Source organism: Pipistrellus kuhlii, unplaced genomic scaffold (assembly GCF_014108245.1).
Source record: "Pipistrellus kuhlii isolate mPipKuh1 unplaced genomic scaffold, mPipKuh1.p scaffold_m20_p_3, whole genome shotgun sequence".
Classification (NCBI taxonomy): domain Eukaryota; kingdom Metazoa; phylum Chordata; class Mammalia; order Chiroptera; family Vespertilionidae; genus Pipistrellus; species Pipistrellus kuhlii.
This window is the reverse complement of record NW_023425529.1, coordinates 160,071,962-160,084,652: the sequence shown is the minus strand read 5'-3', so window position 1 is coordinate 160,084,652 and position 12,691 is coordinate 160,071,962. Positions and strand designations below refer to the sequence as shown.

At 51.0% G+C, this 12,691-nt stretch overlaps 1 protein-coding gene across 4 annotated transcripts in view; it reads left to right on the top strand.

The window, feature by feature from the left end:
- The window catches only part of CARS2 (cysteinyl-tRNA synthetase 2, mitochondrial), a 31,738-nt gene extending 19,240 nt beyond the window's left edge, over nucleotides 1-12,498 (top strand). For all 4 annotated transcript variants that reach the window (XM_045588784.1, XM_036455862.2, XM_045588785.1 and 1 more), the window contains 8 exons: nucleotides 2,743-2,876; nucleotides 4,935-5,002; nucleotides 6,124-6,190; nucleotides 7,555-7,693; nucleotides 8,412-8,535; nucleotides 9,267-9,365; nucleotides 11,605-11,811; nucleotides 12,296-12,498. In XM_045588784.1, the coding sequence (XP_045444740.1) occupies nucleotides 2,743-2,876; nucleotides 4,935-5,002; nucleotides 6,124-6,190; nucleotides 7,555-7,693; nucleotides 8,412-8,535; nucleotides 9,267-9,365; nucleotides 11,605-11,811; nucleotides 12,296-12,364 (907 nt within the window). In that variant the 3' untranslated portion in view covers nucleotides 12,365-12,498. The remainder of the gene's footprint in view (nucleotides 1-2,742; nucleotides 2,877-4,934; nucleotides 5,003-6,123; nucleotides 6,191-7,554; nucleotides 7,694-8,411; nucleotides 8,536-9,266; nucleotides 9,366-11,604; nucleotides 11,812-12,295) is intronic.
- The last annotated feature ends 193 nt before the right edge of the window (nucleotides 12,499-12,691 follow it).

Sequence of the window (12,691 nt, the reverse complement as noted above, 5' to 3'; positions counted from 1 at the left end):
GTGCAGTGATGACACATTGCAAGGCCTGGCGGGACGGATTTGGCCCGCGGGCCTTGTGTTTGACACATGTGACTAGCTAGTACCCTATGGAGGAGCATTTAGGTGTTCCAATACTTTGCTCTTACAAATACCTGCAGTGAATAACCTTGTGTATGTATTTCCTGTTATATTTGTGAAGGTGAGGGGTTTTCAAGTATCACATTAACTCTGATTTTATTACATTTGATGTGTTTCAGTTCATTGTATTTATTATAATAATTTTTTCAGTGGAGTTATAAGTTTTTAAAATTAGAAACATAAAGTATGCTTAAGGTGAGCATTTCAAACTACTAGCTACACCAAAAATTTTCAGATCAACCAACCCAATCACCCTCAATTGGTTGTTGTATGTGGTGCTGTTTTCTGGCTGGGTATAGCAGTAATAACTATTTTATATATATACCTAGGCGACCATCTGACTGTTTGACCACCTGACCCATAGCTATGATGTGCACTGACCGCTGGGGGCAGATGCTCAATGCAGGAGCTACCGAGCTGCGGTGACTTGGCAGCTACGGTTCTTGGGTGATGCACCTGGAACCAGAGAGGAGGGAGCTCGATTCTGGAGTGTGTCACCTGAGAACTGCCCTCTTGCAATCCAGGACCCCTCAGGGGATGTCGGAGAGCCAGTTTCACCCCAATCCCCGCAGACCAGGCTGAGGGACCCTATCCGTGAATGAATCCATGCACCAGGCTTCTAGTCTCCTGTAATAGAGCACTGTGCCCCATGCACTGACCCCACACTGGTTTCCTTTTGAGCCCCACGTAGGTTTATCTCATCCTACCAGATGGAAGAGCCTTGTCCTCCACGACCCATCTGTCCACATTTTGTTCATTCTATTAAGACCCAGCAGGCAGTCTCCCTTTCCACCCGCAGCCCTGACCTGTGGTGACTTCTACATGGCCCATCCAGAAACACATCCAGGCATTCCTGAGACATCAAACTCTCACATTACTATGAAGCATGGGCCCAACTTTTCACTAAAAACAACTATGTCCATCTCACGGTCCTACATTAATGCAGAACCACTTATATGTATTTATAAATACTTGTTGGTTTAATAGCAATGTGGGGTATACATTGGATTGTAAAGGAGTATTTAGTTTTAGATTCAATTAGTTACTGTAAAGCAGGTAGAAAGCATTTAATAACTTTCAAATCTAATGTTACCATTAAATATTTTATTTTGTTGAAATCTAAATAATGAAAATAGACATTTTATTCTTTTCAGCTGTCTCTTATTTTAAAATAGGTCTAATGTTCAGACAAGAATAGAGACTAGCCGAGACTGGTTTGACTCAGTGGATAGAGCGTCGGACTGGGACTGGAAGGTCCTGGGTTCGATTCTGGTCAAGGGCATGAACCTTGGTTGCGGGCACATCCCCAGTGGGGGATGTGCAGGAGGCAGCTGATCGATGATGTCTCTCTCTCATCGATGTTTCTAGCTCTCTATCCCTCTCTCTTCCTCTATGTAAAAAATCAATAAAAATATATTTTTAAAAAAAAAAGAAAAAAAAGATTAGAGACTAATATAATGAGCACCTTGGATCCACGGTTTAGCTTTATTAAATCTTAACATCGTCATATTTGCTTCAGATCTTAAACTGAATCACTCATTACAAATGAGGCCCTTTATGCTCTCCTACCCAATCTGAGCCCTCCCACCTCACACTCTTCTTCAGAGCATTTTAATTTCAAGGACTGTAAGAGATTCTCCAAAATCCATCATTGAGAATGCACAGAAACAGACAACCCTGTTTCGCAGCCAACGCCACTTAGCTAAAATGTGAGAATACATTGCTGGTTCTTCTGGAGCCCAGGAGCCAGTGGATCAGCCTTCAGCAGGAACGGACTCAGAGAGGCTGTGGCATCTTTGAAAATGTCTATTTTGAATCATTTTTAGGAAAATTCATGACAGTCTGTATTCCAGCCTCGATTTGTGTTGGGGAAGGTGGCCTCACCACCCCAGCCCCCACTCCACTCTGCTGACTGTTGAGTTTTTAATCCATTTTTGCATTTTCAATGTGTTCCGAAGCAACGCTAGTGAACCTGGGCTGTTCACACGGGTACAGGTTTCCGCAGGTGGTCTGGTGAGAGTTGCTCAGGCGGAGTGGTCTGGCCAGCTGCACTGTCCCATCAGCCGCACAACTTTGGTGTGCAGTTTGTGGGACATGAGGTTTTCTAGGAGGTATTAGTACAGCGTTCAAGCGGAAATGCTAATAGCTGACATGCATTGATTTGAATTCTAGAATCTTGTTTGTCAAATATAACCACTAAGTAGTTAAATGTTCAAAAGCCAAATTAAAAATTCTCTTGATTTTATAGTTCTGTCTCTCTTGTTAAAGCTAAAAAATCACTAAATTTTACCTATTGAAAGTAAGAAAAGGTAATTTTGTAAGTTTTTCTTTAAAAACCATACCTCTGGAGCAAAAAGAATTAAATTTTTTCACTAGGAGGAAAAGCTGTTAGGGATTTTTATGAATTGTCTTTTGAGGGAGGAAAAGCTATGGATGAGAAATTTTATGAAGTAAAAACAAAATGATAGTTTCCATTTGCATCAGTTACACTTTCACACATATTGATGTAAAATTGAGATCCATTTATTCCTTGCACAAAGGCTGGAAGGGTTAGATATAAGATAAGGACTGGAGAAATATGTTGTCTGATTGAATTAATTCACAGCTCTGTGCTGTGTCTTGCAGTTTGGTGTTTGGAAGTCAATTGGACATCCACTCGGGTGGCATAGACCTAGCTTTTCCGCACCATGAGAACGAAATTGCACAGTGTGAGGTCTTCCATCAGTGCCAGCAGTGGGGAAATTACTTCCTCCATTCTGGTAAGTAATGACTTCAGAGTAGTGGTTCTACTTCAGTTCTGCCAGTTCTATCTTTCATTGGCGAAACAGTTACATTTGGAAATACATAGACGAGCTAAAATAGGTCAACAAGTGGAGCTGTCTCCTCAGTTGTTTTTGAATTTCAATCATTTGGACATGAACTTCCTTGGATGGGAATGAGTCTGCCTTTTGGGAACTGAAATTCGAACAACTAGAATATGGAAAAGGCTTTACAGTGCTGTTCTATATAAGTTTCCTTTTAATAAAATGATTGAGGAGTCTTAAATAGTATGATGTTATCATTATTAGGAATACGCCAACTTTGAGCTTAATATTGCCGCCATATAGACCTGCCATCCTCTAATACCACTGCCTCTCATTTCACTGTTCAAAAAACACGTTGGCTAACACCAGCCATCTGTTCTCAGGAGCAGATTGTGAAACAAGCAGCATCCTTGAGCATAGCAGCTTTGGAATTCCCTTTGATGCCTGGGAAGATCCCTACGTCCAAATTTTGACAAAGGTCGTGGGGCACTGTCAAATTGGTCCATTGCTTTTTGGAATGGACAGCTTAGGTATTTGGTGTTTGGTAGTGATAGGGTTGGGAGCTGCAGATAATCAGCATCTGAAACACGGTGCATTAACAAATACCATGTCTTTAAGTCCTTGACTAAGGAATCTAGGTTATTCCAGGGAAATTGTGTGGAGATGCCCATTTTAAATGTGCAGTTGGCTGCTTAAAGTCTGGAGTCCGTGTTCACTTGGGTTTTCTTCATGGCAGTAAACGGAGGCGGCTGCTGCCCCAAAGTGCACGTACCACAGCGTCTCCTTTACTTTCAAGCAGTCCTGGGCCTCATTCCCACCCTCGCTGTGTCCCCCGGGTGCCTGAGAGCCAGCATCTCCATTCTCTGCAGTGACCAGCTGGTTTCTGACCGCGTCACAGTAGTCCGAAAAGAAATGGAGCTGGCCGGACAGCTGGAGACGGCATATGAGCTGTTTGTCCTCTAGTATCCCACTTCACATCACCAGCAGCCAAATCTACTTTATTTCTGCCAGCGATGGGCCTTGCTGGGCAGATTCCCTAAGTAGAAGGGCAAAAGCCTGATGATCCTGGTTCCATGTTTTCCCTCCACTGTGTTAACTGTCTGGGAAGTCAGAGCTTGATCCCTCCACAGACACTGCGCCCACTGATGCTCAGGAGGAGTTCGGTGTGCTCTGGACACTGTGAAGTGCAGGTGCCCTTCGGTGAACTGTGGGCCCAGGGGTCAGTAGGAACACTTCCCAGGCTCTCAGCGAATGAAGGTGTTTGGTGGCCTTGTTCACCTTTAAGTGTGGGAATGGGAAAGCGGTTTTGTTGTGACTTACCATCTGCTAAGGCGCTCGAGGCTTCTCTGTCACATTCACACCTGCCCTGGAGAAAGAAACAGCAGCGTCTCTCTCACCCGGGAGAATGAATCTGGCCTTTCACGTACGGGGCCTGAAGTAATGCCAGGGTCTTGATGATTCGGTTCCAGCAGAGAATCTAATTGCTCTCAGAGACCTGCAAGCCCCACGCTGCAATCCTGAACATCCGTGAGCAGCCTTTGTTGCCGGGTGGGTGCCTGGTTTGCAAAACGAGAGATCTGTCATTTCTTCAGGTGTTGTCAGTTAATTTCTAAGTTACAGGAACTGGGTAGCGTGTGCACCGTTTCTGAGGGTCACAGCTCACCTGTTCCTGTCTGAGTTCTGAGTCAGCAGTGGTTCCTGTCCATCGCCCGCTGTGGGCTGGGTGTACTGACGCCCTTGAACTGGCACCGCTGTGGGCTCCGTCTTCTTGGAGGGTCGACTGGGGGTGATTTGGGGAAATCTTCTGTCCACATGCACATGGGTGTTTGCATATTGGAGAGAGTAGCACTTACTGTTTCTTTCCTGTTCCCGGGCAGCTGCAGTCGGAGCCCTGTGCTCGGGCCCCTGTGGGAGAAGCGCCCCCTTCACTCCTTCCCCTGACAGATGAGTCGCAGTCCCTCTCTTCCCCCCAGTGCAGAGTGAATGACTGTGTGGGTTTTTTTTTCTTCTCAGGACATTTGCATGTAAAAGGCAAAGAAGAAAAAATGTCCAAATCACTGAAAAACTCCGTCACTGTTAAGGTAACGTGCTCTCCTGCGTTGCTGCCAGCTTGCTGCACCTTGTTAGAGGCTGATGCGTAGATGAGATCCCGCATCTCTGACTCCCCGTTTCCCTGGCCGCCCTTTCCCCAAGTCCTTAAGGGGCTTCTCCTCCCTCCGGGTCTAAATACTCTTTTTTTTTTTTTTTTGTCTGAAAAGTGCACAGTGGTATTTTTATATTTCCTGTTCTCTCTTCCTATGTGGCTTTCCACTATTTTCTGTTGCCTTTTTAAAATATACCGTATTTTCCAGCGTATAAGACGACCCCCTAATTTTACAGTTAAAACATAGGTTTAGGCCTATATTCGCTGTATAAGACTACCCCCCACTTCCAAGGCAACACCAGAACGTTCCTGTGCTGCAACTGTATGTACCACGGTGAGCCAGTCACAACAAGCAAAGATTCAAAGGTTATAATAGACCACCTCTCTGACTCTGGCCAATCTGAGCAGGCTTTTTACTAGAACACAGTGTAGCTTCGGCTACAGAACATGTATAATTTGCATGCATAAAAAGCCTGCTTGGATTGGCTGAGTTAGAAAGGCGGTCCGAGCAGCCTTCCAATGATTGGTGCGGGATCGAGTTGGAAAATTCGTTTAGCGGCATATCCAGACGATTTTCGGGATCAAGTTGGAAAATTCGTTTAGCGGCATATCGAGACGTTTTTCGGGATATACTCGGCGTATAAGATGACCCCCGATTTTCGGTTGACTTTTTTTTTCCTTTCAAAAGTCGTCTTATACGCCGGAAAATACGGTTTATGTATATATTTTAAATATATTTTATTGATTTTTTACAGAGAGGAAGGGAGAGAGATAGAGAGCTAGAGACATTGATGAGAGAGATACATCGACCAGCTGCCTCCTGCACACCCCCCACTGGGGATGTGCCCGCAACCAAGGTACATACCCTTGACCAGAATCGAACCTGGGACCCTTCAGTCTGCAGGCCAACGCTCTATCCATTGAGCCAAACCAGTTTCTGCAAAACAAAGCTTTTCATAAACATTCCTGATTGCTTTGACGTGTGAGAACTCACCTCCGAGTGATACAAACGGGAAAGAAAAGCACTGCCCAGCTCCCCCACCTCTCTTTCTCTCTCAGGACTTTCTGAAGACATCTTCCCCCGACGTCTTCCGGCTCTTCTGCCTGCGGAGCAGCTACCGGTCAGGTGAGCCGACAGGGCCTTTGGGGGGATGGTCACAGCGTGTGCGGCTGGGGAGAGGTACTCTGACAGTGTGGGGGATACCGAGATGCCGGCTGAGTAATAAGCACTGTCTTGTTAGAGTGGTTCATCCCCGCAGGCTTGGGTTCAGAAAGTCAGCCCGAGGATACATTATTGCATAATACCGGCACTTAGCCGGAAGGTTCCAGAAGCTAATGGAGGCCATGGGTTTCCAGTCAGTCCTCCCTGTCCACTCTCCCCCGCTGTGGGGTCTGGACCCCAGAGTGCCCTCTACTTCCTGCTCCATGAACAGGACAATTGGACTGGCTGTCCTCACACAGGGACAGAACCAGGAGCCCTCAAATGGGTTCCGCCCAGGGTAGGCAGGCCCTGCTGTGCTGCACTGGGTGCTGCTCCGGGGTGAGAGTGGGGGAGGGGGATTTCTAGCACCCTGTGCCCAGGGCCAGAGGCCTCTTCTCCCTGGAAGGCCAGGTCTGGGGACGCCCAGCACTGCCTAACCTGATCTCTGTGACGGTAAGATGCCACCAGTGTCTGTGGCCCCGAAGGAGCAGGTGCCCTTTGGGAATTGGTGGGCTCCTCAGCCTGTGCACTGGGCACGACCATGTGACCAGGGAGGCGGAGAATGGGTGATGCCGCCAAATCCAAGAACATCCGGGCCACCAGAAGCTGCCAGAGGCAAGGCAGGGCCCTCCCCTGGAGCCTCTGGAAAGCGCACGCCGGCTGACCCCTTGATTTCACTGTTTGCCCCCAGATCTGCAACAGAGCAAACTGCTGTCTTTTGTCCCTGGATCTGTGGCACTGAGGCACCATACCCAGGACACTCACCCCACCACCTGGGGAGTAGCTGACACACATTTACCCCTCTGGCCGTGCCTTTTGGGGGGCCTGGACGTGGTGTCCAGTGGCTCAGGAGGGCTGGCCCCGGTGGGAGTTCTTAAATCTGTCCTCACGTCCTCTATCACGCTGAGTTCGAGGTCTGATCCTCTCCTCCTGAAATACTGAGCCCGAAGCCCTCATGGCACCAGGTAGTCTGAGCTGCGCCAGGTACCCATGTGGATGTCTCCCAGCTTCCAGAGTCAGCGGTCCGTCCACCTGTCAGTGAGAAGGAGCCCCCTCGGCCAAAACGCACAGGGAGAGGTTTTCCACGTTTCTTCTGAGGTGATGAGATACCCGAGGCAGGACAGGCTGGTCTGCGTGGCTCAGGCCTCAGGGAGGCCTGGGATAGGGGGCAGCTGCCCTCCTCTGCTGGGTCTCTGGAGTGGCGTGAGGACGGCCTGGCGAAGGAACTCTGGGTCTGCAGGTGTGGGCACGCTCGACGGGCACCCCAGCTAACCCTCCCCCTCCCTCAGCCGTGGACTACAGCGACGGCTCCATGCAGGAAGCTCAGCACCTCCTCCGGGCCCTGGCCGCGTTCACCCAGGATGCCCGGGCCTACATGAAGGGGCAGCTGGTGTGCGGCCCCATCAGGGACGACGTGCTGTGGGAGAGGTGGGTGCTCCCCGATCGGCCCAGAGACCCCTGGGCGCCAGCGGGGGGCTGCCTGGAGGGGAGCAAGGCTTCTGGAGACTGAGACTGTTTGAGTGCGGGTGGGAAGGTCCCTCAGGCTCTGTGGCCTCGGGCAAGTCTGTGGCCCGCCTGTGGGTGGCTGTGAAGGTTGTAAATAATGTGCCTGGATGGGTTTTCCCGCTGGTTTATTAGTGTGAACGGAACAGAGGCCCTTGTCACTATGAGGGTGAGGGCGGGTGCCAGGCCGGAGGGAAGAGGGGGCTCCAGGGATTTGTCTCCACAATTCAACGCTCTGGTCCAGATGTGGACGCTGCTCGTCACAATGGCCAGAACTGGTCCCGGGGCCTGCCCAGCTGCAGGGTGGCCCAGACCAGTCCATCCCCATGCCCGGAGAGGGGGGAATCCAAAGCAAGTGGGGCCAAGCCAGGAAAGAGGGGCAGCAGGGAGTTGGATGTGGAGGTAAGGCCTGTGACAGGTAGCAGGTGTGTAGGTGAGACCACACAGATGAGAGGGCCCAGGAGGCCCGAGTGTCCTTGTGGGCTGGGGGGTGAAGGGGGGGAAGACCACCATGGAGACTCCTGGAGGGGTTGATGGGCAGAAAGAAGAAAGGCTGCTGGGGATGGAGAGGGACACAAGCCTGCTCCGCCTGAGGGAGGCCACCCGCTGTCGGCCGAAGTGACACGTGTGTTTCTCATCCAAGGCTCAGCCACACCAAGGCTGCTGTGAAGGCCGCCCTGGCGGACGACTTTGACACGCCTGGGGCCGTGGATGCCGTCTTGGATCTCATTCACCAGGCGAACAGACAGCTGAAGGTGGTCACCAAGGTAACTCAGTGGCCACCAAGTAGGGTTTTTGTTTGTTTCGTTTTTCCTCATAAAGAACAGGTGCCACTTCCCAACTCTCTCGGGTAACCATCCTCCACGGCCGGTGGCTTCCAGGCCTCTCCTGACCTTCCCTAAGTTCCTGAAGCTGCGTCAGCCGATTGTGGCCTGCCCTGCCCTGCCCGCCCTGCAGGAGGCTCCGCCTCCAGAGCCCCAGGCAGTAGATGCGGCGTATGTGGGCACGGAGGTGCCAGCACACCGAGAGCCGGCACTGCGTGTTGGCTTATGCAGGTGCATACAGCCTCCTGTTGGCGCGGAGGAAGCCGAGTTCACTGCTAAAACGTGAAATGAGGGAGGAAGCCCTGTGCTGGGACCTGACCCACTCTGCCACCCAACCTGTCCCTTCTCTGGGCCTTGGTGTCATCCCACTCCTGAGTCTCTGCCCTCATGACCTCCCAAAGGCCCTGTCCCCTGAGACCGTCATCATGCTGGGGCTAGGTTTCCATGTATGAATTTGGGGGGGGGGGACAAGCGTTCAGACCATAACTCCCCCATATTCTAGGTGGGCGGGCTCAGGTGCAGGATTAAGTTATTGCCCCGGGTTCTGGCTTGCAGAGTGGCAGCTCCAGCAGTTAGTCTAGGGCCTCCTGCCAGCTTGTCTGCATGGAGGCACAGCAGGCAGAGTGACCTGTCAACCTGAGCCTTAACGAGCCTTCTCTGGTGATCTGTCCCAGGAGCCTGGCGGTCCCAGGAGCCCTGCCGTGTTCGGCTCCATCATATCCTACATTGAGCAATTTTTTGAGACGGTTGGAATTTCTCTGGCAGAACGACAGGTACACCCTTCTCTTTTCAGTCCTCAGTGGTGGGATATTTACAGGCCAATCCAATAAGAACTGTTTTTCCCCTTTAATGGATACTTATAAATGCCGATTTATACACTCAAAATACATTACATTCCTTAAAAAGTCAACACTCAGAGCTAATATCTTAACTGAAACAATTCTGAGAAGCAGCAGTGCATTTTAGCTACAGAGCGGTGTGTCATCAGTTCTGTACACACTCATTTTTATTTTTATTATGTTTGTTTAGAAAGAATCTAAAAATGTACAGACAGCTGTACTGTAAGGATGTTTTTCCTAAGCCACCTGAGTCAGCTGAGAGCCCAGCCCCCTCACTGTGTCTCTAACACACAGGAGCTGTCCAGCCCCCGCCCTTTGGGCTCCCCGGGCTCCCCAGTCTCCCCAGGAGCCCTTTGTGGTAGAGCCCAGTCAGGACTCGAGGTTTTCAGCTGTCGGCCTAGCCTGGTACTTTCCCATCGGCCATGTCTTCGAGGGGCCTGGTTGCTTTTGGAGAAAGGTGGTCAGAAGGCAGGACCTAAGTGCCAGGTGTGCTCATTGTGCTTGGGCCATAGCTGCTCCGGGCCCATGGTGGCAGAGAGGGAGAAGAGTGTGGGCATACTGTGCGCACGGCATCCAAGTTCAGTTCTGTTTCACTCTACATTGACTAAAACTCAGGGGTTACCACCAACACTTCAATTCTGGTCCCCAGCAAAGGGTTCATTCTGCTTCCTCACTTCCCATACAAAAGTGACAGTGAGAAGCCTGCTTTCCAGTACCCTAAACGAAGTTCCTTAGGTGTTCTTCTCCCAGTACATACTCTCCCACTGTGGGACGCCCCCTCCCTCACTGGAGCTGACTCCCGTCCCTGCCTGGACACCCTTTGCACCCAATGCTGTCCCCTCAGCAGGCTGCCTCTGCATGGACACTCCACAGGGCTCTGCGGCCCTCCACCTCTCCACGGGCCCACCTTGCTCTGCCTCACATAATGGCTTCAGGACTGTTAAAGACGGGGAAAGTAAAAGGCTAGGAGAGCCATTTTAGACAACACTGCATGTGAACAGGTTAACGGGAAAGGTCGGATTGCATATGGCAGTGACCATCACAGGCCCTGGAATCACCCTTCCTCCCAAGTTCTTTTACACTCCGCCAGGTTCTGCTGCTGCCACTGGGCTGGGGCATGGGACAGCTGCTCACGGCTTTGAAGGGGTGGGGCTGCCCTGTTAGCTCAGTTGCCTGGCACGAGGGGGAGCCCACCACTTGGGGAGGTTCAGTTGGAGGTGAGAGTCATGGAGGTCTGGCTCCTAGCTGCCTACCTGCTGTGATCTGGGGTCCTCCCCTGTGAGCTGGGGCACATCTCTCACAAACTTTAAATACAGTGAATTTCTGACCTTAACACAAATTGCAGTGTCTTTGTGATAATTCCCAGGCTTGCTTTAGTAATAGATGTCAGGTAGACAATGTCCTTTCCTGAGCAGTCCAGGGACCATCAGCCAGCTCAGACAAAAGTGACTGGTCTGTGGTGACAAGTTTTGCACGGTCTGTATTAATTTTCACATGAGATGCCCCAGAATCAGTTATTGAGTAGGAAAAGGCAGACTTGGCCAAGTTGTGCCTGGCCTTTGTCAGAAATAGCTCCTTCACCTCCCACCTCAACGGCTGACACTGGAGCCCACTTTGGGCTGTTTTTCGGGGAGGAGGGGGGTCATGGTTTTATAACAAGAATTATCTTTACCAGGCTCCTCAGAGAAATGGCCTATTGCTGGCTTGGTGCAGAGCAGTATTTGAGGACCTGTGAGGTTTAAGAAGTTTGACCCAAAAGTAAAGGGATGTGGGTTCTGTTCCTTCTTTTACACATGTGAACACAATAGCCACTCGATCCCTTCTCCGTTATGGAGGAAGGAATTTTGTAGAAGGGGGAGAACTTCTGGCAACTTGGAGTGGCGTAAATCCCATTTGACTTGTTGAAAATTCTCCAACAGGCCTGGCCCCTGAGATTACGCTGAGGCGGTGCTCTGGGTGGCATTAGGGACTCTGCCTGGGTGAGAGACATTCAGGAAAGGGGACACGTCCCAGTAGCCCGCAACCTCACAGTCTCTCTTCCCAGAAGTGCCGGGGTGGGGGTGGGGGGGAGATGCTGGATGGGCTTAGCACAGAACTCACTGGTCCCATCAGCCCGGCAGCTGTCTGGGCTGCTAGCAGGATCTCACTGGTTACACTTCTCTGCCTGGTGCAGTTTGTTTCAGGGGACAGCAGCTCAGCCACGCTGCACAGCGTGGTGGAGGAATTGGTCCGATTCCGGCTCAAGGTCCGGCAGTTCGCCCTGGCCACGGGAGAGGCTACCAAGGAAGCCCGGCGGCAGCGGCTCCTGGAGAGGCAGCCCCTGCTGGAGGCGTGTGACACACTGCGCCAGGACCTTGCCGCCCACGGCATCGGTATTAAGGTGAGCCACTGCCACCGAGGCCCGGTGTCAATGGGAATGACCACCCTGAGATGCTGTGCAAACCAGCTGGCTCACACAAACATGGGGGAGGGGCCAAGCTCAGATCCCCTGTGATAATGCTGCTTGTGAGCAGATACTCATCCTGTGACGAAAAGGAAGGCATGGGGTCAGAGCCAGGAGGGACACTGAGATGGAGGGACCTGGGAGAGGGTCAGAGTCAGAACCTGGAGGGAGACTGTGGCCCCAGGACATGTGTACTCCAGCACCTGCTGGAAACGGAGCAGACCTGTGCTCTTGCCCGGTCCTTCCTGCCCCAGCCTGACAACGGAAGGCAGCAGCTGACCGTCCCTAAGCATCCAGCTGCTTCCTGTAGTGCGGCCCAGCAGGCAGTGCCTCCTGTCACTCTGAGCCCCGACTATCTCACCCGTTTACTCCTTGAGCGGAGAGAGCCTGCTCAGCCGGACCTTTTTCCCCCCCACCCCAGGACAGGAGCAGCACATCCACATGGGAACTGCTGGGTCAGAGGTCAGAAGACCACAAACCTGGGAGCTGAGGATGCGTGAAGCGGGAACCACAGGCTCACAATGCGGCTCTGTGTTTACTGAAGTCCCTATAGAAGCTTTACATTAAAGTTCTACATTGTGACTATTTAGTCAACATTAAAATAAATCAAACTGATTTTCCATTGGTGTGTTAGTAACTATGCTTAAAAATGGATTTCTTTATAGTACCAACAGCCACAGACTCAAGTATAGTTCAGTTAAATCAGTCATCATTATCATCTGTGATAACCCAACCAGCCAGAGCCCAGGATGTAAGTCAAATGGGGGTCCCAGAAGCCGCCATAGGAAGGTAGGTGGGACCTGCGAGTGGGGCCAAC